Source organism: Ambystoma mexicanum, chromosome 3q (genome assembly GCF_040938575.1).
Source record: "Ambystoma mexicanum isolate Mex_15411 chromosome 3q, UKY_AmexF1_1, whole genome shotgun sequence".
NCBI lineage: Eukaryota > Metazoa > Chordata > Amphibia > Caudata > Ambystomatidae > Ambystoma > Ambystoma mexicanum.
The window spans coordinates 756109839-756135849 of NC_090926.1; the positions used below are offsets into that span (position 1 = coordinate 756109839).

Below are 26011 nucleotides of genomic sequence, written 5' to 3' on the forward strand. Positions count from 1 at the left end.
CATAGATGGACTCACATTTTTGATTTAACATCGATCAACCTTGGCCACAGCTTTGTCTGAGTGATGAGACTCACAGGAACTGCATTAGTTATTCTTGTGTTTAGATCTATGGGATGCCTGTAGGGTTAGGCGCAAACCCGCTGACACAGAATGACCGAGGCAGCACTGGTACAGATATGGTACTAAATTGGCCCTGCAATAGGGTGGAATGCAGTATTGTCATGTTTATGTTTTTTTTCTCTAGCTGCAACCTGTGGCCGCTCTTAGAAAACACAGCTCCTCAACCGTTGACCTTTCAACCTGCTACACCCAGATCACCAAGACTTGGCAGCAGCTCGACTGGCCTGATCCAGAGGAATCCTTTATGATTGTAGTGAAGTTTACAGAGGTGAGATCTCACAAGTGAAGCTTTTGTGGTGTGGGGAGGGAGGACAAGAATAAGGTCTAACAGCCCTGTATCCTTTCTGTCTCTGCTCCTTACCTCTGCCTTACTCTACCATCCACATTCACATTACTATCCACCCACTGTTCTGTCTTTCATTCCCTTATCCTTTCATCACCCCAACCCCGTTTGGTATTACACACCATGCTAAATACATGTTTTCTGGTATGGGCTCTAAGAACATTTCATTTAAATTTTTGAATATCTTTCATAGGTTTGCAAAAATGGTTTGTAAAGTCTTTTATCATTGCCTGCTATAAATCAGGTACCCATCTGTGATTTTAAAGTTTGTAGAAGCCTCTCTTCCATAATAAAGTGCCTTTTCTCTAGTGGGAAAACTACTAAGCCAATATGTATACATGTATTACATGTATTTTACAGTAGTTGTGTGACAATACCTACCTAGCAGTGTCATTGCTTAGTGTGTGTGTGTTTTTTTTTTTCAATTAATCTTTTTATTTGATTTTAACAGTAAACAATCATCTCAAGAGCATCGATTTACTTATTGTACAATTCACTTAGAGATGAACATAACAAACCAACACCTAATCAGGTGGGGGTAAGGGGTTCATTGGGGAGGGGTGATCGGGGGTGCTGTAGGTCTTGGGGGTGTTGCATTGGACAATTGTCTTTCACAGGGAGGTCTAGCTGGTCATTGTTTGAGGTGGGGCGCTTCTGGGGATACGCCCTGCCCTCCACTGCTCCTGGTTCTGAGCAAACAGCACCCGGGGGAGGGGGGTGAGTTCGGTGTGGGCTTCAGGACTGGTTTTCGGCTTCCATTAGTCATATTTGTCAAGCCAGCGGAGGGGCAGTGGTTTCCTCGCCATTCCAGGGTACTGTTCCGCGTAGTCCAGGAAGGGGGCCCAGGTTGTTTGAGGTGGGGCGCTTCTGGGGATAATCCCTGCCCTCCACTGCTCCTGGTTCCGAGCAAACAGCACCCGGGGGAGGGGGGCGAGTTCGGTGTGGGCATCAGGACTGGTTTTCGGCTTACATTAGTCATATTTGTCAAGCCAGCGGAGGGGCAGTGGTTTCCTCGCCATTCCAGGGTACTGTTCCGCGTAGTCCAGGAAGGGGGCCCAGGTGTCGAAGAACTTATTTCTATGCGGATGGCGGTTATTTTCTCGCGACTGCAATGTCCCAACATTTGGCCCACCGCAGGCTAAATGCAGGGCCCTCTGGATTGTGTGCAGAGGTTTGCCAAGTTGCCTGGTAGCGGGAATTGGCCATCTCCTGTGCTGCCCAGAAGGTCTATTCATTGGTCCCATGGAATTGTTAGGCCTGTGATCTGCTTGATGAGTCCCAGGATCTCCCTCCAGTACTTTGTGGACATTGGGCATATCCAAAGCAAGTGATACAGCGTGCCTGTGCATCCTCTCCAGCATCGCGGGGAGATCGATGGGTTGCTCTTGTTCAGGTTCTCTGGAGTAGGTTTTGATCGCCCCTTCCTTTTTGGTGTAGCATTTCGAGCTTTTTTGTGTTCTGGTCCAAATGTGCCCCCATTCTTCTGTTTCAATTGTTCTGCCGATGTCCCTTTCCCATTTTTCCATGTAAGCCTCCTTTTTGTTGGGATCTCCTCTGTCCAGTAGGCCGTATAAGGCCGATATTTTCCCTCTGCGGGGAGGCACTGTGAGCGTTTGTTCCAGCGCCGTTGGTTCTCTGCAGCCCTGAGTTTTCATGGGCTCGTGCAAGAGCCAGTGTCGGATCTGCGCGTAGCGGAATTTTTCTGTTTCTGGAACCCCAAATTTTTCCTTGCATTCTTCAAATGTTAGCGGGGATCCCTCTGCATAGAAGTCTCCCACGTGTTTCAACCCTCCTGTTTTCCAGCAGTTGAAATTATTGGGGGTCTTTCCGGGGGTGAAGTCTGGGTTATCCCAGATCGGATAGTACTCCCGCAGTTCCATCGCCTGGCTGCCTTCCTCCAACTTTCCACTGTGTTCTTGGTTGCGGTTAGGGGCCCCTCTTTGGGGGGGTCGATGGGTCTGATAATGTGTGGGAGTGCTTCTCGGGGGCTTTGGCACCAGTCCTCCTCTAGCTTTGCCCAGCGAGGCCTATTGGTGGTTAGTTTCCAGGTGAATGCTGGTAAGAGTTGGCCGGCTAGGCAGTTTCTTTCTATTTCTGGGGCCCCCAGGCCTCCCAGTCCCTTGCTCCTCGTCACCACCCTTCTGGCTATTCATGGCTTCTTTCCCTCCCAGATGAATTTCATGATGTTCGTTTGAAGCTTCTGTAGGTCTTTCCTGGGGATGGTGATTGGGAGGGCCTGGCAATACTAGAGCACTCTTGGTACCAAGTTAATTTTTACTGCTGTTATTCTTCCCAGCCATGACACTTCTTGCTTTTGCCATTCTACTAGGTCTGACTGGAGCTCCTTGAACAGTGGGATGAAGTTTAGCTTGTACACTTCCTCCATTTTCCGTGGTATCTTTACCCCCAGGTAGGTGAAGTGTGAGCTGGCCCACTGGATGGGGTGGTTGGCGGCTAGTGTTTCTATCATGCCCTCTTGGGTGTTAATCCCGAGGGCTGTGGATTTTTCGGGATTGATAGAGAACCCCGAGGCCGCCCCGAAGCTGGCCAGTTCGCCCCACAGCGCCTCCAGGGATGACTTGGGCTTGGTTAGGGGTAATAGGAGGTCGTCTGCATACAAAGCTATTTTGTATGTTTCCCCCCTCACTGTTAGTCCGCTTATTAAGGGGTTTTGGCGAACTCTGCAGGTGAACGGGTCCATGGATAGAGCAATAATGAGCGGGGATAACGGGCAGCACTGCCGCGTGCCTCTGGTAATATGGATTCTGGATGATTTGGTACCGTCTATCCTCAGCGCCGTGTTTGGGTGCTTTTAGTTGGCTAGGGTCCATTTCCGGAACTTTGGGCAGATGCCTAGGTGTTTTAGGGCTTCCTCTATGTATCCCCAGTCCAACATGTTGAATGCTTTATTCGCATCTAGCAACAGGATTGCCATTTGTTCGCTTGTCCTGCCTGCGGATTCGATAATGTTTATGGTGCGCCTGGTGTTGTCGAAGGTGCTTCGGCCTGGGATGAATCCCGTCTGGTCTGGGTGGATCAATTCTGGGAGATATTTTGCCAATCTGCTTGCCAAAATTTTGGAGAAGATTTTTGCGTCGTTGTTTAGTAGCGTGATTGGCCTGTATGAGGAGCAGAGCTCCAGGTTTCTCACTGGTTTCAATATCAGCACCGTCAGGGACTCCTCCATTGAGGGGGTGATGGAGCCAGAAAGGTGTTATACAGCGAGGCAAGGTGGGGTGTCGGGACATGGGAGAACTTTTTGTAGAATTGGGTGGTCAGACCGTCAGGGCCTGGGGCTGTGTTTTTCAGTGATCGGATTGTGTCTGCTACTTCTTCTGCCGTGATGGGGAGTTCTAGGGTGTGGAGCTGCGGGAGCAAGGGGTCTCGTTGGACTGTTTGCAGGTATTGGACTTGTGCTTCCTTGATCGTGGTAGGGCCGGACATGATCCCCTTATGGTACTTGGTGATAATCTCTATCTTCTCTGCTTCTGTGCAGTAGGACTTGCCCCTTGGTCTTGGAGTGTTAGTATTTTGTTTCGGGAGTGTAGCTTATTCAGCTTCTGGACTAGCAGGCGGTTGGCCTTGTGGCTGTTTATATAGTAGTATTGCTTTGTGTAGGGCCTAGGGCTCGGGCCGTCCGATCTTCCAAGTGCATTTCGAGTTTTACCTTGGCTTTTTTAAAGTTCTCTGCCTACCTTTACTGATTGGCGTACTTTGTATCATTCTTCTGCTTCACCCACTTCTGCTTCTGCTTCTAGCTTGGAGAGTTGGAGTTGGTGCCTCCTCTTCTGTGCTGCTGTGCAGTTGATCGCCACACCTCTGATGACCGGCTTCATTGCGTCCCAGACCATGGCTTCCGAGGTGCCTTTATCTGAGTTCTCTGCAAAATAGTTCACTAGGGAGTCCTGGAGCTCGGTGCTGGATGCTATATCTGCTAGGACGTAGTCTTGGAGTTTCCAGGCTCTCTGCGGAGGTGCTGGGAGGCCTTTGACTTGTAGGCTGGCTATGACGGGGCGTGATCACTCTCCCTCCTGTAGAGTGCGGATTAGGAGGGGTTTTCCCTCCCAGGTGACTGCCAGGGCTGTGGGGAATGCCCAGTGGTAGGGGGTTTTCTTTTCCCTGAGCCAGTCCGTAATGGGTCGTAGGGCCTTTCTTTTTCCAAGTGTTATAGTGGCCAGGTCCTGGTATAGGGAGATGGAGGCGTCTATGAAGAGGATGCGAGGGGAGTCCCTGGCTTCCCGCATGATTTCCTCCTTCACTTTATAGAAATGGACTCTGGCGAGGACATCAGGCGGAGCGGTTGTATTTGCTCTGGCTCTCTTTCGGTGCACCCTGTCCAGTTCCAGTGGGGCCTCGTCTGGGAGGGTCAGAATGAAGCGGAAGAGGTCATTGACGTAGGGGCCCAGCTCTGTGTCTGTGATTGTCCTCGGAATCCCTCTCCGGCGGATGTTGTTTTGGCGAGAGCGGTTTTCAGCGTCCTCCTGCCTGAGCTCGAGGGCTTCACATCTGGCCTCGAGTGCTGTAATCCTGTCTGAGCCTTCCCCGATCACATGGCGGTGGTCGCATAGAGTCGACTCCACCTCCTCGGTTCTTGCCTCCTCTTCCCCCATTCGTTTGTCCAGGACCGTGATCTTTTTCATGACCTCCTCTGTGCCCTTCTGGTATTCCTTTGAGAGGGCTTGTAACAGTTCCTGCAGGTCCGATTTGGTCACTGTTTGTGCCATGGGGATGGAGCCCCCTCCGCATGGGTGCTTGAGGTCATCGCCTCAGGGCGGTCCCCTTTCTTGGGCTTGTCGGTGCTCAGGGTCGTCAACAGGTCAGAGATGTCTGTCTGCTTTGTGGCTTTAAGTGCCTTGGCCATGCTGGCCTGGGTGAGAGCTCCTGGGACCCCTCGGGGGATTGTCCGCTTTTGCTCCTGTACGGCCTATCTGGCCCTGATCATGATCTGGAGGAGGGGAGAACTTCGGCTCACAGTTATAGGGGGGTCTAGCCAGTGATTTTAGAAGGGCAAATGCTGATGGGGGGCACCCTGTAGTTATATGGTTGGGATTTTCACTGGTAAATCCTGTGACCTCCGAGGCTGTCTCCGCTCCTTGGGCTTGGCTGTGGGTGCACCAGGGCACCTCCTTCGGCTGCGTAGAGTGTTTTAGGCTAATGGATGTTCCTGGGCCTTGTGGGCTGCTCTTCTACTGTCTGTGCCCCTTGGGCCTAGGGGTGCTGGGTGGCTTAAGTGAGTCTTTGGAGATGGCTGTTCAGGGCCCACGCTGTGCTACCACCTTTAACAGACTTCTGGACTATCCTGTATGCCTTGTCTGGGCCTCTCGCCCTCCCGCAGCTATGCTCGCTCGTTGGGCCACGGGTTAGTTGTTTTCCCCTGCTTCTCCGCTATTGGATGTGTCTGATTGATGAGCTCCGGTGTAGCTGCTCCTGCAGCAACGCTCCGCCTGTGTCTTTTCGAGTTGGTGCACTAGGTCAGTTGATGTGACCGCTGCTCGCTGATTTGCTATGCCGCACGCCTCACTGGACCTTAGTGGGTGCTGTCTTTCCCTTTTCTCCCTTAGTTACGGGTTTCGGTCTCGGCTCGGGGTGGCGACCCCTATGAGCCGAGCGAGGGATCAGGTTGGAGTAGGGATGAATGAGGATTTGTGCAGATATTGTAGCCCCGTGGAGGGGCGCGCGACCCCTGTCAGGGATCTGAAGCTGCACTCCTTGCTGCTGTGCTCCGGTCCACCTTAGTTTATCCGATCTACTATTCTTTTATAGGTTGCAGAGAGTTTGCGGTCTGATGATTCATGCCAGGGCGCCCCCCGGCTGTGAGCTGATTAATTGGGCTGAGTTAGTGTTTATTCTGCCCTAACAGCTCTGGGTGCTGTGGGTCCAGAGATGAGGTGATCCCGGGCCCCCGCTGCGTGTGGGCATCTTGTGTGGGGTGTTCCTTTCACCCGGTTTATGGGCACTTCCTGGGGAGTTGGACTCCGCTGCTTGATCCGCCGCAGCTTTTGTCAGTCTTACCACCAGGGCTCATGGGCCCTCCTCATTAGTCCTTTTTTGTGGCTCTGCTGCCACCGGGGCTCCTGGGCTCCCTGCGCTGCCCACCTCCACCCCAACCCGGCAGGCAGCGACTATGAGCCCTCTCCGCAGCTTCAGTTTTCAAAGCCCGGCTCTCCCGCTTCCTTACCGTGCTGGGTTGTAGCTTCTGCACCTCTGCCCTCTCCAACGGCTTGAGTCAGTAGTCTGGAGTAGTCGGGGGACAGCAGGAGGGCCTGGGGCCTGCGCCGGGGAGGGGCCACCTGCTCGGCCAATGTCCGGGCCGCTCCCCACGCCGCCGCGCTCCGCCGCCGCTGGGGCAGCTCAGTGACAGTCGGCGGTCGCCTGGGGGTGGTGGACTCTGTGATGGACACAGCCGGTGCGCAGCCAGAGGAGTGCAGGGCCGGGGGTGGAGGGGAGGCGAAGGGAACCAGGCAGCGTCGGGCAGCGGGCCGCTGCAGCCTGCCCGCACCCGACCATTTTATCACTGTGCCTCAGTTGCAGCACTCCCGCCCCCTCGCTGTGTTGGGCCAAGGCTGCCTTAGGTCACTGCTCCTGCTGCCCTCTCCAGCAGGTTAGGTGGGTGTTGAGGGCGGACCAGCCAGCGTGCTCGAGGCCCCGCTGTTCCGGCGGCATCGGTCCCCACTCCGGGCCCTGTGTGGGGGATGGGCTTTTTTCTCCGCTCCGGTGGGCCGCTCGACGGGCCACTATCTGGGTCGCCTGCCTCGCCACCGTTGCTGGGTTTGCTCCGGGGTTGTCGGGAAGCCGCCTCGGGGTGGCATACCTGCTCCTCTGTGGGGAGTGTTGCTGAAAACTCCACCGGCGGGCTGTGGTTCTTACCGGAATCGCTCCCTCACTCCTAGGCTACGGCAGACTGCCATCTTGTGCTCATTATTGGCGGGGACCGACCATTTCATCGTGGATTCGTGGCGGCCCAGGAATGGAGGGGTCTCCGGTTGCGCTCCGGCATATAGAGGCTCGGAGAAGACCTTTTGTAGCTTTTAACTTGCTGTTTCACTAAAGTTTCGTCCTTGGTTGCGTGGCGCGAGCCGGGAGTTCCTAGAGAGCCACTCTAGCCCTCTTGGCTTCAAGCCACGCCCCTTATGCTTAGTGTGTGTTTTAAAGGCATAATACATTTGTACTTACTTGCCTAACTGGAATTGCAGTGGTGCTGTGGGGATTCATTGTAGCCATAGGTAACTATCGCACCCCTCCTGAGTTTAAGCCTTACCGCACTACTACCTACCTTGATTGGGTTTGGATAGACTTCAGTGGGCCTCATTACGACCTCGGCGGTAGCCATGCCGCTATTGGCGGCATGGCTGCCGCCGAAATCGCATCCGGGTCCGGGTCCTCAGAATGAGGAATTACCGGGCCATTCCGAATTCGGAAGGCCTGGTAATTCCTCCCTCCAAGGACCCGGACCTGGTCCGTCCCCATTCCCATTTCAGCCCCCATAGGGCTCAATGGGAATGAGAGAGGGAGCAAACAATGGGCCATTACGAGTTGGCCGTTGTTTGCTCCCTCTTCGGTAAGCACGCCTGGTTTGACCAGGCGTTGCTTCTTGGGTCCCGCGATTGGACCTCGTAATGAGGCGGTACGGGGTAAAAGGCGCCGGCACCTTTTACGGCGCCGTTTACCCCGTACCGCCCGGGTCGTAATGAGGCCCAGTGTCTTTTCTGTTCACCATAATAGGTTGGTCTCTGTAATGCTTTTGAGTAAAACATGGAGTGTGTGTGAAATGCATTCTGGGTGTGCCCAGAGCAGCAATGTCCATGATCTTCCTCAGTGATAGCTGCATTTAATGTGAAGTTTGAACACTGTTTAACTGGCAAACATGTTTTTCAGCGTGGCTCAATGTTTATATTATTCTGCATTACTTCAAGGATTATTTTGAAGAAAGGTGGCGGCTGATAACGTTGCAGGTGCCGAAAGAAAGTTATGCTGTCTTTCGCGCTCCCATCAGAAAGGGAAAGTTTACCTCTTGAGGTCGCCATGGGTCAATTCGGCCCAAGGAACCATGGGAATTGGCAAGAGGTGGACTTAGAAAGCTAGAAAGTTCTGGAAAATGCCATTACGCATTTGTGTGATGTTCAAAGCGACGAACACCAAAACAGTCAGACAAAAAAAACTTAGGGGAACGCGTGGATGCATGCATTTCCATGCCTGTTGAAGGAAGAATCTCTTCTGTCTGCCTGTTTTAAGAGCTTATCAGTGATGCTGGCTAAGATGAGGAGTTGTTCTGCAATTACCTCAACAGTGACGTATTTATAAACCATTTACTAATCTTTAATTTATTTTCTTTATTGCATTTATTTTGTTATGTATGCTGATTGAGAATAGAGGGGCCATAAATAGCCATTTTGCATTCTAGCTATGTGTTTTGTGTTAGTAATTGCCTCTTAACGTACAAAATATCTTTATTCTGTGTGCTAGGTCTGTTAAAATATTTCCATGCACTTTTGAAGCAAAACATCTCAACAAAATCCACCCCATTCCAATACCATAACGTTTCCTGCACTGCCGATTTATAATTTCTGGCGGATGTACCACCAGCAGTAAATACAACGATTTTCAGAAGAAAAGTGGAGGATTCACCTCCAGCTTTTTGTTGGCGGTAAATCCAACACTTTACAAGTGAAAATAAGCGTGTTTACCTGTTATGCTCACCTGGTATCCACGGGGATGCCACTCAGCCCTGGTTGGATGATATGTGCCTCGGACCCTTTCCCCGATCCCTAGGTAGTGCCTCCGATGGAAGTTGAGCCTGAAATACAGGAGGGCTGGATTCAAGACTTAACTGTCTCTGGTAGGGTGTCTTCTCACCTCCGTTGGATTCAAAACCTTCCCTTGGCCCTCTCCTCACATTAATTCCTTAAAAGGCATGCTCTCTGTCCTGCTCTTCATGGCAGGGGTGCGTAGTCTCGTGTGAGCGTGAGCGACCAAGTTGCTTCACTGGTGTGAGCCCTTTTGAGTATCTTTAAGGTAGGTCTTGCTGCTTTACAGTCAGTCTGTTCTTTCCTTCCTTCCTCTTATTGTTATTAATGTCTTATTTCTTCTCTTTAGGTGTGCAAAGAGATTTTGGCGTTTTGGTGCGGGTTGGAGCTGAGCACGAGCCGGTAAATGAAGGCGCGGTGTGCGCGATGCTGTCCACTAAGTAATGCGCGATGTGCGGCGCTGTTTTGCCTTGTATATGCTAACCTGTGTCTTTCCCCTTCATTCGTAGGCCACAGTGCTCTTTGCCGGTTGTAGTGATGTTCTGGAATAATGCTGAACAATAGGCAGCTAATCCGGTAAGAATCTTGTGATTTTCGTTGTTCGTGTGGAATCGTGAGTATGCGCTCACTAATGCTGTTCTTCCCTCTCCCCTTTTCAGGTTGCTGCGTTCCGGGGAGCATGTGGTGCCCAGATGATGGAGTTCGCTGGATTGAATGTCTCCAGGTAAGCAGAATCAGGAGCTGACGATGGTGCTACTCACAGGTAGGATTCCAATAACGATGTTCTTTTTCTCTCTGCAGGCACGAGGTTCCAAGAATAGCTGGCTTCAAAGAATACTAGAGAACAAACTGGACATGGTGAGCGTTACGCTGCAAACAGCAGAATAACGAGAAACGTGTTTGGCTGTTTGGGTGTGGTTTAAATAGTCTTCAGGTAAAGTAGTCCAAGTAAAGTAGTCCCAGGCCAGCCACACCCTAAACACTATACCGCATACCTCAGTTCTTGGAAACTGAGCTATGTGAGTGCCTCCATGTTGACTGAAGCCCCCAAGAAAGTAGTTCCAAGTAAAATAGTCCCAACCTAAAGCTGTTCGCCATAGTGATTATGAGCCTGGTGCCAAAGGCGCCAGGACTGACTCCAAGAGAGTCTCGGGTGAGATTTTAAGGCCCTTAAAGCCATAATGGGACCCCGAAACCTGGCCCAACATGGCAGGCTGACTTGCCATTGGGGGTCAAAGACAGGCATCATGGCAGCACTCCCCCACAAGGCCCCTCTCACGGTAGTTCTTCTGCCTGGTCCTGGTTTGGTTGGATAATTCTGATGGAATTTTTTAATCAGACGTGATGCATGGATGTTTTTGCTAGGTTCCCAGGATCTGTCTTGAGGGCCGTATCCTTTCCAATCGACTAGGTAATATAACTTGGAACTGGTGTATTTGGAGTCCAGGATATCCTTCACTTTGAACTCGGGTTCTCCGTCGACCAATACTGGTTTTGGTGGTGTTATAACCCGAGTACCTGGTTGTACGGGTTTCAGGAGTGATATGTGGAACACAGGGGGAATTTGCATGTTGGATGATAACGCTAATTTGACGGCTACTGGATTGATTATGGATTTGATGGAGTAAGACCCCAAATACTGAGGACGAAAGGTCCGGGTTCCTTTTATAGGTACATATTTTGATGCTAACCAAACCTTGTCTCCAACTTGATAGTCAGGGGCCTTTCTACAGTGTTGGTCAGCAAATTTATTTTGTCTATGCTTGGCTTGGAGCAAGTGTTCAGCTGCCTTTACGAAGGCCTGGGAAATGGTTGTATGTAGGTTTTTAACCGCTGGCATTTCCAAAGTAGTTGGAAGATCCAATTCAGAAGTACGTGGGTGTCTACCATATAGAATGTAGAAAGGGGTTTGTCCAGTGCTGGAGTGTAACAAATTATTATAAGCATATTCTGCTATCCATATCAAGTCCTTCCAATTTCCTTCCACTTGGTGCAGCATGGAACAAAAGTATTGTTCGAGTGTTTGATCAGTTCTTTCTGTTTGGCCATCTGTTTGAGGATGGTGACTGGTGGATAGTCGGATGTTAATTTGGGCCATTGAACAGCACTTTTCCAGAAGTTGGACACAAACTGACTACCCCGAACAGGTCAGAACTGATGGAAAGCCATGTAACGGTACCATTTTTTCCAGAAACACTTTTGGTAAACTGGATGCATTTGGAAGAGCCTTAAAAGGAATAAAGTGTGCCATTTTTGAGAATAAGTCTATGACCACTAAAATAGTGTTGAATCCCTGACTGGGAGGTAAGTCTGTAATGAAATCGAGGGAAAGTGTGTGCCATGGTGCGGTAGGGATTTCCAATGGTTGAAGAAGACCAGCTGGTTTCTGCTTTTGAAATTTATTTTGTGCGCACACTCCGCATGACTGATTTAATTGGATAATTGTCATGATCTCTGCTTCCAAAAGGTCAGGGTTTTCCCAACTCCCTTGGAAGCAGATCCATAACCCAGGTTCCGAGTGCCAACCAGTCCCAATTGGGACCTTTTGGACCTAGTCCTGGCGCCAGTGGCACCAGGCTCATATATATGCCCAGTCCCAGCGCTGGAAGCGCCGGGCTCATAATGCTTAGGTGGACTTACCTGCAGCAGACCATGCTGCTTACTTGCCTGCCAGTTGAGCCTCTGATCCTCTTCTGTTTGGAACTACTTTTCCTGTTGGGTGGGGCAGGAGCCACTCCCTAGATTCAGAACACTGGAACTCTTCTGGAAAGCAGGAACTCTTTTCTTACCTAGGCGTGGCTGTGGAAGGAGACACCTAAGCACTACAGGAGGCTATTTAAACCACACCCGATGGATGAATCTTGCTTTGCGTTATTCTGCATCCTCTGCAGCAGAACGCTCATCGTGTCTTCTGCATCTGATCCTGGGCCTAAGGAAAAAGGCTTACCATCCTGAATCCAGTCCTCAGCAACACCTATAAAGACAAGAAAGAACAGGTTAGCATTACGGGCTTCAGTGACAGCTCTTCACTTACCTGGTCCATCGGCTGTCACCAACGCCTCGCGCTGCATTCCGGCATCTGAAAGACAAAGGCTTACCTACTCTTCGTGCGCTCCGGAGGTCTTCACACTGCATTCCGGCATCTGAAAGACAAAATCTTACCAACTCTTCGCACGCTCCGGAGGCCTTCGGCGCTGCATCCCGCATCTGAAAGACAAAACAAGGTGCGTTTAAAGACATTGGGGAACTTTAATACTCACGTGCCATTACTCCTTTCCACATCTAACCCAGTGGGTATTCCGGCACCCTGCAGCCGCTCCGAACTTGTACCTGCAAAATAAAAAGACAGTTAGAGCGCATCGTGAAGTAGGCAACAAGCGCTTACTTACGTGCTTCCAGGCGCTTCTATTCATCACACGGGCTCCATCTTCAACTCACTTCAGCCCGTCATCCGCTATCGCCGGAACCCTGCAAAACAAGAAACATCATTACTAAAGACTTTAAAGACATTAGAATTACTCGAAACTTACCGTTCGTGCAGTAAACGACGGACAGCAGTCCTCTGAAGTCAAGAGGCCTGCTCCCCTTATCCAGTGAAGAAACTGGTTACAGCACCCTGCCCCGAGGCAGATGGAGAGCACGGCGTTCACTTACCTAAGGTGAGAGCGTTAACCTTTGGGGTTCTACAGGAGAAGAGAAAGGGAAGAAGAGAGAGACATTCAATAACCCAGTTCCTTAATCCCATATTTTCTATCTGCAGACATCTTACCCTTCAAGTCAGACATACAGTGCACAGAGGTCCAGCCCAAAGAGCCAGCCGTGTGTTACACATCACCTTTGAAGATACGGTATACGCCCAGTCAAGACCAGCGCCTCTACGGGAATCAGGTGAGCGTTACAGAACGCAAAGCCTACCACAAAACTCCCGTCCAGGCGCTATGGAAACCTCGGATACCGACCAGCTAGCCCAGTTACTTGGTGAACTAAGGGCAGAAGTGCATGCAGCCCGTCAGGAAACGAACGCTCTAAGAAGGGAACTGATTATTTCCAAGGAGCGAACAGATGATCTCGCTAGACAATTGCTACAGTCACAAGCCGGACAGACCCCGTTACCCGCATCTGGGGGAAATCTTCCTTCTACATCCTCTATGAATCCAGTGCAGATCAACCTACCTGGGAATGTACCTCTGGCTCCGCCCGAACGATTTTCTGGTGACCCAAAGAGGTTTGCAGTATTTATCAATCAGTGCCGGTTGCATTTCTTATGCCGGCCAGCAGCCTTTCCAACTGATCAAGCTAAAGTAGCTTTCGTGCTTTGTACCTTAGTGGCAATGCGGCAGACTGGTCGATCCCTCTAGTAAATCAAGATGATCCGGTCCTCCATGATTTTCAAGCTTTTCAGCTCAGTATGGAAAAACTGTTCATAAAACTTTCGCAGGGGCAGGCCTTGGACAATGAGCTTCTTTCGTTGCGACAAGGTAATCAAGACCTTTTGGCTTATATTGCGTCTTTCAACAGACTGATAGTGGAAACTCAATGGCCTGAGGACAAAAGGATTACGCTGTTTTATAGAGGTCTACGTGGAGAGCTCAAAGATGTGTTAGCCCAAGTAGTGAATCCCCCACAAGATTGTTCGGACTATATAGACTTAGTCGTTCAAATAGATCACAGACTGCAGAACAGGAAGGCCGATCGGTCCAAGTTTGATGCTCGAGTATTTTCCAAACCTCCAACTCCTTCCAAAGGAGTAGACTCCGGGGAACCCATGCAAATAGGGGGTCTGAAAGGTCCTCTAACACAAAAGGAGCGGGAAAGGAGAAAACAGTTGCAATTATGCCTTTATTGCGGAAACTCAGGGCACTTTCTTCGAGACTGTCCGGTGAAACCTGCCAAGAAGGCAGTAGGAGCTGCAGTTACCAAAGTTACAAACTCTGAGCAGGGAAACGACCTCGCCCGACAAGAATAGAGGTCCTCTTGCCGAGCGTGAAAACCAGTTCCGTGACCTCGCATTTCGTGATACCTATGGTCCTCATTAGCCCTGATAATCCGGATCGATTACATGCAATTGAAGCTTACGTCGACAGCGGTGCCATCGGCAATTATGTGGATCATGAAATGGTTTTGAGGATGAATCTAACTCTTTGTCCCAAGGCTGTAAAGGACGTCATTACTACGGTGGATGGTACGGAGATAGCCTCCGGGCCAGTAACGCATACCACTCAAGAGGTGACGCTAGTAAGTCAAGATGGACACCATGAGAAGATCGTGTTCGATGTGATCAAGGCCCCTCAGTTTCAGATTATTCTAGGAATACCTTGGTTAGAGAAACACAATCCTCTGATCGATTGGCGAGCAAGAACGGTCCAGTTTCCAGAATGTGTCTCTACTTGTCACCCTCCACCTGCTGTTGCACTGGCAGCAATTTCTTCAGAGACTCCCCAGTTACCTCCCGAATACCTAGAATACCAAGATGTTTTCCGGAAGGATCAGGCTAACTCTCTACCTCCTCATAGGTCTTATGACTGCCAGATAGACCTGATACCTGGATCTACTCCTCCTTGTAGTAGAATGTATGCCCTCACCGAGCCTGAGAACCTTCACCTTCGACATTACCTGGATCAATACCTGGCAAATGGGTTTATTCGTCCTTCCAAGTCCCCTGCTTCTTCAGCTTTGTTCTTCGTTCCAAAAAAGGAAGGAGACCTTAGAACTTGTATAGATTATCGCTCCCTGAACCAGATCACCGTTAAGAATAGATATCCGTTACCTTTGATCCCTGAACTCCTGGACCAAGTCAGAAAAGCATGCATATATACAAAGCTGGATCTTAGAGGAGCTTACCACTTGGTACGAGTAAAAGAGGGCGATGAATGGAAGACGGCCTTCCGCACCAAGTATGGGCTATTTGAATATCAGGTCATGCCCTTCGGACTTTGCAATACCCCGGCCGCCTTTCAATATTTTATGAACGATGTCCTCAGAGAGCTCATAGATGTGTGTGTTGTTGTTTACATTGACGACATCCTCGTTTATTCTTCATCGGAATCTGAACATCGGAAACACGTGAAAATGGTCCTCGAAAGATTGCGTCAACACAAACTTTTCGCTAAGTTGGAAAAATGTGTTTTCAACGTGACTGAAGTTGAATTCTTGGGATTCATATTATCACCTGGCGGAGTGCGTATGGATTCAAAGAAGGTCGATGCAGTTCTTAAATGGCCATCACCATCCTCCGTAAAAGGTGTGCAAAGCATGTTAGGCTTCGCTAACTTTTACCGCAGGTTTATCCCCGAATTCTCTCGAATAGTCCAGCCCATCACTGCCTTGTTAAAGAAAAACAAACGTTTTGAATGGTCTACCGAGGCGGAACAAGCTTTCCAGGATTTGAAGACTAAATTTATCTCTGCACCAATCTTAAAACACCCTCGCCCCGAACTACTCTACATTGTGGAAACTGATGCTTCAAGCCTTGCCATGGGGGCAGTTCTATCACAAAAGGACCCGGTAACCAATCAGTTGCATCCCGTGGCATTTTGGTCCTGCAAATTCTCGCCTCCTGAAATCAATTACACGATTACTGACAAGGAACTTCTGGCTATCAAGTCTGCCTTTAAGGCTTGGCGGCATTATCTGCTGGGGGCCCGACACACCGTTACTGTGATTACGGATCACTGAAACCTGCAATATTTGAAAACCGCAAAAGCCCAATCCTCTAGACAACTCCGTTGGGCATTATTCTTTGCCGAGTTTGACTTCATAATTACCTATCGACCTGGTACAAAGAACGGTAAAGCTGATGCCCTTTCTCGGATGGGAGTGGAAGAACACTTGATCAACCCTAAACCTGTACCAATCATTCCCGAACAAAGAATTCTGGGTGTAATCGCCACAGAATCCATAGAGGAAGTTAAGGATAAAGCCAGGCAACTTGTAACTCCAGCAGACATACAGAATTGGCATCTGCAGGGAAAGGACTTTGCAGTAAAGGACAACTTATTGTATTTCCAAGAACGATTATACCTACCCAGCACAGATTTACAGAAAAAAGTAATCTCTTGTTATCACGATTCTTTAATGGAAGGACATCCCGGTATGGCCAAGACCTCAGAAAAGATCAAGCGCTACTTCTGGTGGCCGTCTTGGAAAAAAGATATCAGAGACTTTATAATGTCCTGTGGAGTATGCGCCCAAAACAAGAGTCAAAAGGAAAGACCAGCAGGCCTCTTACGCCCTATTGACATCCCACCTCGCCCTTGGCATACGCTTTCTATGGACTTCATCACCGATCTACCTCCATGCTCCAGATACAATACGATTCTAGTAATCGTGGACTTATTTTCCAAGATGGCGCATTTCATTCCGCTCAAAGGCTTGCCAACAGCAGCAACTCTGGCCCGAGAATTTCTCGAAAACATCGTCCGACTGCACGGTTTTCCTTCGGTTCTAATTTCGGATCGAGGTAGTTAATTTATTTCTCATTTTTGGCGAAGTTGCTGTCGGTCGGCTCAAATTGATGTGAGACTATCGACCAGTCACCACCCTCAGACTGACGGACAAACCGAGAGGACCAATCAAACTCTGGAACAGTATTTACGCTGCATGCTGCAACAAACTGAAAAAACTTGGAAAGACATGCTTTGGATAGCCGAATATGCCTACAATAACTCTGACCATTCGGGAACTGGGAAAACCCTGTTTTTTCTTTTGTACGGCAGTCACCCTCGAACCTCGGAGTTGGATCCCCTCCAAGATCTTGAAACACCAGCAGTAGACTACCTGCATTCTACAATCATCCAAGCCTTTAAGGAAGCTGTTTCTCACCTTCAAAGGGCTAAAGAACAATACAAGAAAGGAGCAGATCAACATCGGAAGGAAGCCCCTCAATATCAAGTAGGGGATCAAGTCTGGTTATCCACCAAATATCTACCTCTAAAAGGGCCACGCACATTCAACCCAAGATACCTTGGTCCCTATTCCATCACTACCATAGTAAACCCAGTAGCGGTCAAGTTGGACTTGCCCCCGCACATGAAGATACATCCGGTCTTCCACGTCTCTCTATTAAAACCCGTGCAACCTCAAACCCGACTAACTAAATCTCCAAAACCTATCCTAGTTGATGGAGAACTCGAGTTTGAAGTCAAAAGAATTCTGGACTCCAAGATCTCCAAATCTAAACTATTTTACCTAATTGACTGGAAAGGCTACGGCCCCCAAGAGAGATCCTGGGAACCTGCTGAATATGTCCACGCTCCTCGCCTAATCAAAAGATTTCACCGAACATTTCCTGACAAGCCAAAACCCCCGGAGAAGCCCGGTTTGGGAGGGGCCTTGAGGGGGGGGGGGTACTGTCATGATCTCTGCTTCCAAAAGGTCAGGGTTTTCCCAACTCCCTTGGAAGCAGATCCATAACCCAGGTTCCGAGTGCCAACCAGTCCCAATTGGGACCTTTTGGACCCAGTCCTGGCGCCAGTGGCACCAGGCTCATAAATATGCCCAGTCCCAGCGCTGGAAGCGCCGGGCTCATAATGCTTGGGTGGACTTACCTGCAGCAGACCATGCTGCTTACTTGCCTGCCAGTTGAGCCTCTGATCCTCTTCTGTTTGGAACTACTTTTCCTGTTGGGTGGGGCAGGAGCCACTCCCTAGATTCAGAACACTGGAACTCTTCTGGAAAGCAGGAACTCTTTTCTTACCTAGGCGTGGCTGTGGAAGGAGACACCTAAGCACTACAGGAGGCTATTTAAGCCACACCCGATGGATGAATCTTGCTTTGCGTTATTCTGCATCCTCTGCAGCAGAACGCTCATCGTGTCTTCTGCATCTGATCCTGGGCCTAAGGAAAAAGGCTTACCATCCTGAATCCAGTCCTCAGCAACACCTATAAAGACAAGAAAGAACAGGTTAGCATTACGAACTTCAGTGACAGCTCTTCACTTACCTGGTCCATCGGCTGTCACCAACGCCTCGCGCTGCATACCGGCATCTGAAAGACAAAGGCTTACCTACTCTTCGTGCGCTCCGGAGGTCTTCACACTGCATTCCGGCATCTGAAAGACAAACGCTTACCAACTCTTCGCACGCTCCGGAGGCCTTCGGCGCTGCATCCCGCATCTGAAAGACAAAACAAGGTGCGTTTAAAGACATTGGGGAACTTTAATACTCATGTGCCATTACTCCTTTCCACATCTAACCCAGTGGGTATTCCGGCACCTTGCAGCTGCTCCGAACTTGTACCTGCAAAATAAAAAGACAGTTAGAGCGCATCGTGAAGCAGGCAACAAGCGCTTACTTACGTGCTTCCAGGCGCTTCTATTCATCACACGGGCTCCATCTTCAACTCACTTCAGCCCGTCATCCGCCATCGCCGGAACCCTGCAAAACAAGAAACATCATTACTAAAGACTTTAAAGACATTATTATTACTCGAAACTTACCGTTCGTGCAGTAAACGACGGACAGCAGTCCTCTGAAGTCAAGAGGCCTGCTCCCCTTATCCAGTGAAGAAACTGGTTACAGCACCCTGCCCCGAGGCAGATGGAGAGCACGGCGTTCACTTACCTAAGGTGAGAGCATTAACCTTTGGGGTTCTACAGGAGAAGAGAAAGGGAAGAAGAGAGAGACATTCAATAACCCAGTTCCTTAATCCCATATTTTCTATCTGCAGACATCTTACCCTTCAAGTCAGACATACAGTGCATAGAGGTCCAGCCCAAAGAGCCAGCCGTGTGTTACACATCACCTTTGAAGATACGGTATACGCCCAGTCAAGACCGGCGCCTCTACGGGAATCAGGTGAGCGTTACAATAATGTCTTCACGCCAATTGGGCCACCAATAGTTTTGTTTTACCTTGGCTAGGGTTTTGGCAATTCCAGGGTGACCTTCAATCAGGGAATCGTGATAACCTGAAATGACTTGCTGTTGCAATTCTTTTTTTGGCAAATATAAACGGTTCCTGAAATATGGTAGTTGATCTTTAATTGTGTACTGTTCTCCTTAAGCACACCATTCTAGTGAAGTGTTAGGATCCATTAAATGCTGAATATTGTCTTGGAGTTCAGTCTGTGTCAAAGTTGTTGTAAGGCCTAAGAGTTTGTCCTCTGGAATAATGGCTACTGGATCTGGAGTTGTATATACCTTTTCATTAATGCTCATGCGGGATAAGGCGTCCGCCTTTCCATTTCGGACTCCAGGTCGATATGTGATTACATAATCATATTCGGCGAAGAAAAGGGCCCACCGTAGTTGACGTGAAGATTGAGCCTTCGCTATTTTTAGGTATTGCAGGTTTCGATGATCTGTTATTACCGTGATGGTATGTCTGGCTCCAAGGAGATAATGTCGCCATGCCTTAAAAGCTAATTTAATAGCCAAAAGTTCTTTGTCTGTGATAGCATAGTTGAACTCTGGAGGTGAACATTTTCGTGACCAGAAGGCCACGGGATGTAGCTGGCCAGTTTCAGGGTCCCTTTGTGAGAGAACAGCTCCCAATGCCATACTAGAGGCATCTGTTTCTACGATGTAAGGGAGGTCTGGGAGAGGGTGTCGTAAAATTGGAGGGGAAGTGTATTTTTTCTTAAGCTCTTGGAAAGCCTTCTCTGCTTCTTCGGTCCAATTGAATTTCTTATTGTTTTTTCGTAATAATTATGTAATTGGATGTACAATTTGAGAGAGTCTGGGATGAATCGGCGGTAAAAGTTTGCAAAACCCAGCATACTCTGGATTCCTTTAAGCGAAGTTGGTGACGGCCAATTAAGAATGGCATCTACCTTGTGCATGTTCATTCTGATGCCTTTCGGAGTGAATATGAAACCAAGGAATCGAACTTTGGTTACATGAAAAGAGCATTTTTCGAGCTTAGCATACAGTTGATGTTGGAGGAGCTTGGTAAGAACGGAGCGGACATGCTTGACATGGTCCTGTTTTGAGGCAGAATATACTATGATGTCATCAATGTAAACCAAGGCACAAACATCGATTAATTCCCGCAAGATATAGTTCATGAAGTACTGGAATGCAGCGGGAGCGTTGCAAAGTCCAAAAGACATTACCTGATATTCATACAAGCCATATTTGGTACAAAAGGCGGTTTTCCATTCATCTCCTTTCTTTACTCGAACCATTGGATACGCCCCTCTAAGGTCTAGTTTGGTATAAATTTGGGCATCCTTGACTTGGTCTAATAATTTGTGAATGAGTGGCAGTGGCTAACGATTCTTTACAGTGATATGGTTTAGTGCGTGATAGTCGATGCAAGTCCTCAAATATCCTTCCTTCCTTTGGTACAAAGAATAAGGGACTGGCTGCCGGTGATTTAGATGGGCGGATAAACCCATTTGCCAGGTACTGGTCTAGATAACATTTCAAATGGAGGTTTTCTGGTTCTGTGAGTGCATAGATTCTGCCACAAGGAATTTGCGCACCAGAAATGAAGTCTATCTGACAGTAGTAGGGCCTGTGCAGTGGTAGCTTATTAGCTTGTTCTTTCTGGAACACATCCTGAAAATCTTGGTATTCACTTGGTAAAGTACTAGTCGCGCCAAGTACTAATGCCACCGTTCTGGGAGTCGCAGATGTGCATAAATCGGGTTTCTCCTTTTCTTGGTAATAGCAGGTAAGAGAACAGTCACCGGAATAGGCCAGCTTCTTTGCACACCAACCTATATGAGGATTTTGAGCTACTAACCATGGCATCCCTAATATTAGTCGAAACTGAGGAGCCTTGATGAGATCAAAGGCAATAGATTCTTGGTTTCCGTCCTGCAACAGTAGGGTAAGTGCTACTGTACATTGGTTTACTGGTCCAGAAGCTATTTCTGTCCCATCCACAGTGGTAACCTTTTCAGTGGTCGACTTTGAACATAAGGGAAGCCCCATCTCTGCTGCCAGTCCTTGATCTATATAATTCCCAACTGCTCCGCTGTCAATGTATGCTTCGACGGCATGCATCCGTGACGGTTGTTGGTGATTGATTAGGATGACTTGTATTGCAAAGTGTGAGGTCGGTGGCTCATTCTTCTCACTCGACAAACTGACCTCTACGCTTGCCGAGCTTGGTAGTTTTCTGACACCTTATTACCTTCCTTCTCTGTGGCCCCTGCAATTCTCCTTGGAGGTTTCACTGGACATTCTTTGAGGAAGCGCCCTGATTTTCCACAGTATAAACATAGTTGCTGTTGCCTTCTCTTGTCTCTTTCAGTTTTTGTTAATGGGGGTCGTACACCTCCGATTTGCATGGGTTCTACAGTGTTCCCTGATACACGTGATACATTATCCTTTGACTGAACATACATAGCCCGAGTGTCTAATCTAGTCCGGGCTGCCTTTCGGTCTTGTAATCTGTGATTTAGTTGCACAACCAGATTGATGAATTCAGCACAGTCTTTAGGTGGGTCAGCCACCTGAGCTAGGACGACCTTCAATTCTCCTCGTAGGCGTCGATGAAATAGCGTGAAATAGTCTTGATTTCCTTGACGGAGTGGTAAAAGTTTGTTGTCTAATGCTTGTCTTTGGGTATGACGAGCAAAGAGTTTCTCCATTTCCATCTGAAACCCCCCAAAGTCATGTAACAGTGGATCATCTTGACTTACTAATGGTACCGACCAATCCGCAGCACTACCGCTCAGATATGACAAAACAAAAGCAACCCGCGCCTGGTCGTTGGGAAATGCACCAGGTCTTCAAAGGAAATGAAGACGACACTGGTTCATGAACGTAGCGTACTTCCTGGGATCCCCCATGAATTGTTCAGGTGGAGCTAAAGGAACTGCCCCAGGAAGAGTTATTTGTACTGGACTGGTTGATGAGATTGGTGCTTGTGCCGGCGGAATGTTTCCAGGCAATGGCGTTTGTCCTGCCTGTGATTGTAGTAATTGTCTACTGATTTCATTGGTACGATCTTTAGTAACAATCAAATCCCTTATGAGAGCATTGGTTTCTTGCCTGGCTGATTGTACTTCGGCACGTAACTGTCCCAACAACTGAGCCAATTGGTCAATTTCTGATGTCTCCATGACGCCGAGGTGGATTATGTTATTTAGGCTTCGCGTTCTGTTACGCTCACCTGGTATCCACGGGGACGCCACTCAGCCCTGGTTGGATGATATGCGTCTAGAACCCTTTCCCCGATCCCTGGGTAGTGCCTCTGATGGAAGTTGAGCCTGAAATACAGGAGGGCTGGATTCAAGACTTAACTGTCTCTGGAAGGGGGTCTTCCCACCTCCCTTGGATTCAAAATCTTCCCTTGGCCCTCTCCTCACCTTAATTCCTTAGAAGGCGTGCTCTCCGTCCTGCTTCATGGCAGGGGTGCGTAATCTCGTGTGGGCGTGAGCGACCAAGTTGCTTCACTGGTACGAGCCCTTTTGAGTGTCTTTAAGGTAGTTCTTGCTGCTTTACAGTCTTTCTATTCCATTCTGTTCTTTCCTTCCTTCCTCTTATTATTAATGTCTTATTTCTTCTCTTTAGGTGTGCAAAGAGATTTTGGCATTTTTCGTGCGGGTTGGAGCTGAGCACGAGCCAGTAAATGAAGGTGCTGTGTGCGCGATGCTGTCCGGTAAGTAATGCGCAGTGCTGTTTTGCCTCGTACATGCTAACCTGTGTCTTTCCCCTTCCTTCATAGGCCAGGGTGCTCTTCGCCGGTTGCAGTGATGTTCCGGATTGTTGCTGAACAAGAGGCGAGTAATCCGGTAAGAATCTTGTGATTTTCGTTGTTCGTGTGGAACCGTGAGTATCCACTCTCTAATGCGGTTCTTCTCTATCCCCTTTTCAGGTTGCTGCCTTTCCGGGTAGCATGCGGTGCCCAGATGATGGAGTTCGCTGGATCGAATGTCTCCAGGTAAGCATAATCAGGAGCTGACGATGGGCTCAAGACAGGATGCTACTCAGAGGTAGGATTCCAATAACGATGTTCTTTTTCTCTCTACAGGCAAGCGGTTCCAAGAATAGCTGGCATCAAAGAATACTGGAGACCCAACTGGACACGGTGAGCGCTACGCTGCAAACAGCAGAATAACGCGAAGCATGTTCTGCTGTTTGGGTGTGGTTTAAATAGTTATCAGGTAAAGTAGTCCAAGTAAAGTAGTCCCAGGCCAGCCACACCCTAAACAATATACCGCATAGCTCAGTTCTTGGGAACTGAGCTATGTGAGTGCCTCCATGTTGACTGAAGCCCCCAAGAAAGTAGTTCCAAGTAAAATAGTCCCAACCTAAAGGTGTTCTCCGTAGTGATTATGAGCCTGTTGCCAAAGGCGCCAGGACTGACTCCAAGAGAGTCTCGGGTGAGATTTTAAGGCCTTTAAAGCCATAATGGAACCCGAAACCTGTCCCTAACTGGCAGGCTGACTTGCCAGTGGGGGTCAGGAGTAGGGATCATGACATTACCATGTGGTAATACCGTCGGCAGTTAATATACCGAAAATCCCTATGGAGTCCTATGGACTCCAAAAATGGGGAATTAACAGCAATTGTAATCCTGTGGTAATGCCATTGGATCAAATGGCGGTAATGGTAATACCATTTGTGGTATAGCAGATTTGCCACTGAAATACCACCAAATTTGTAATGAGGCCGTTAGTCCTGGTAAAGTCACTTAGCCTATATTATACTACTCTTGCTCTGCACAAAGTTGAGGTATTTAAAAGGTGAAGAGAAAGCTTCTCAATGCTATATTGACACTTCTAATGCTTAAGAGTTATATATGATTTGGAAAAGGTGGAGCGGAGGCTCCACAAGATGTAAATCAAATATGATGGCAAGAATGTATCAGATAAGATTGAAAAAGAAAAGGGCAGAGCTTCCAGTTGGAGTTGGCCAGGCTGAATGGGCCTACAGTTTCCTACAGAGGGTCTGGGAATGGCTCTGGGATTCCTTCTCATCCAAGATTTCCCAAGATTTTTTTAATGTTTCTGATTAAAAGAATGACATTATAGCTCAATTGACTGCATTTGAGTATGCAAGGTTCAAGAAGTAAATGAATATGGCATGATTGCTTAGTTTCTCAGTAGACTTCCCGAGAATGGCTGCTGTGCTATTACAGAATTGTATAAACCCGAGAGGAAAGATTTTGTAAAATTAAACCATATTCTGCTCTTAAAGTTTTGGAGGGCTCCTGCCCAATAATTAAAGAGGTTTAGATACTGTAAGAAGAAAATAGAATGTGACTTGGGTCACCTATGTAAATGTTTATTTTAAGAACTCGAGAGGGCGGTTTGGAGGCAATAGGTTGAATGCTTTTGAAGGCATGATGAACTTGGTCATGCTGGAGTACATTTTTACTTTATGTTCCCCTGAGCGCAAGCAACATTTGGCTGATTCTAAGGCGTTAGATCCAAGATAGGTGGCCAATGCTTCGGACCTGTCAGTGTTCTAAAGTGTATTTCATAAGGACAAGGGTGCTGCTAGTAAGCATGAGGAAGGGAAGACGCAGAAAGAGAAACAGTTTACGAGTACTTAAAAACCTATTTTCCCATAAGGTCCACAAAGAGTTTGGTAAAAGGAATAAGTCACGTGGAGATTATGCCAATTGACTTGCCGAAGCAGGGCCCTCTAGGGAAAAATTCAGACTGGGCAGAGACAGTGTTGATCTCTGGAAGTCGTAAGCAGGAACGTCTGTTGCCTGTTGGAGGCTTCGCCCCCTGGGAACATAGAATCTACTGTGAGGCTGGGTTACTAAATAAGGAACCAATAGAGTCCACAGGAGGATACTATAGGAGGTTGGTGGTCCTTCAGCACGTGAGACCCTGTCTCCTGCAGTTGGCGCATGAAGTGACCCTTGCAGGGCATCTTTGGACCAAGAGAAGTAAGGAGAGGTTATCCATGCCTCAGGAGGATAGCTCAGTGGCAACGTGCTCGCCTTGGGAGCAAGACGACACAGAGCACCACAGGTTCGATCCCTGGGTCCGCGCTTAGAAACCTCTGGGTATTAAGCGTGTTATAAATAACCTATCATATCATGCACTTTTACTAGCCTAAAATAGGGGTCCAAATACAAAGTCACTGCAAGAGTTCTTCTACTCGCCAGCTGTTTGGAAAAAGTGGAGCAAAGATCCAGGCTCCATTTGTATTGCTCCTTATAAGTGTTGTTCCATTTGAGAGGGTGCAGATTGACATTGTTGGTCCCTTTGATCCTCTCACATCCTCTAAAAGCCGGTTTGTCCTGGTGGTATTGTAGCTATGCCACCAGATATCATGAAGCCGTCCCACTTAAAATAGTAATTGTGAAGTCAGTTTTAAGAGCATTATTAGGCATCTATACTAGGATTGGTTTTCTAAAAGAAGTTGTGTCTGACAGAGGCATTAACTTTGTCTGTTTATGTGCAGACCATGTGGAAGAAGTATGGGATGTCTTATATGTTTTCATCCACCTACCATCCCCAGACCAATAGACATGTTGAAAGATTCAATAGGACATTCAAAAGCATTATTGTTGATCCTGATGAACCCCAGAGATGGAAGTGGGACCTTCTGCTACCAGGCTTGTTTTGCCTCAGGAAGGCCTTGCCTTCACCCCCTTTGAATGCCTTTTTGTACCCCCTGTAAAGGGGCCTCTGGCTTTACAGGGGGTGAGAGACCCTTATATGTGAACTACCTTAAATGTAGTAGACTATGTGCTGGAACTGAAGAAGAGGATGGCTGCTCTGGTGGCAGAGGCTAATGACACGTTGAAGGCTGGTCAGGCACTGGTTAGACACTAGTATGATCAGAAAGCTTCTCTTGTGCATTTTACTGCAGGCCAAGTAATCTTGATCATGGAACCTATAAGGCCTAGAGCTTTGCAGGACACATGGATAGGTCCTTACCTAATTG

At 48.4% G+C, this 26011-nt stretch overlaps 1 protein-coding gene across 2 annotated transcripts in view; it reads left to right on the plus strand.

Annotated features, from left to right (window-relative positions):
* Nucleotides 1-26011, plus strand: part of UNC13D (unc-13 homolog D) — a 2023528-nt gene that overhangs the window by 1138655 nt on the left and 858862 nt on the right. For both annotated transcript variants that reach the window (XM_069654742.1, XM_069654741.1), the window contains exon 22: nt 245-388. In XM_069654742.1, coding sequence (XP_069510843.1) covers nt 245-388 — 144 coding nt within the window. The remainder of the gene's footprint in view (nt 1-244; nt 389-26011) is intronic.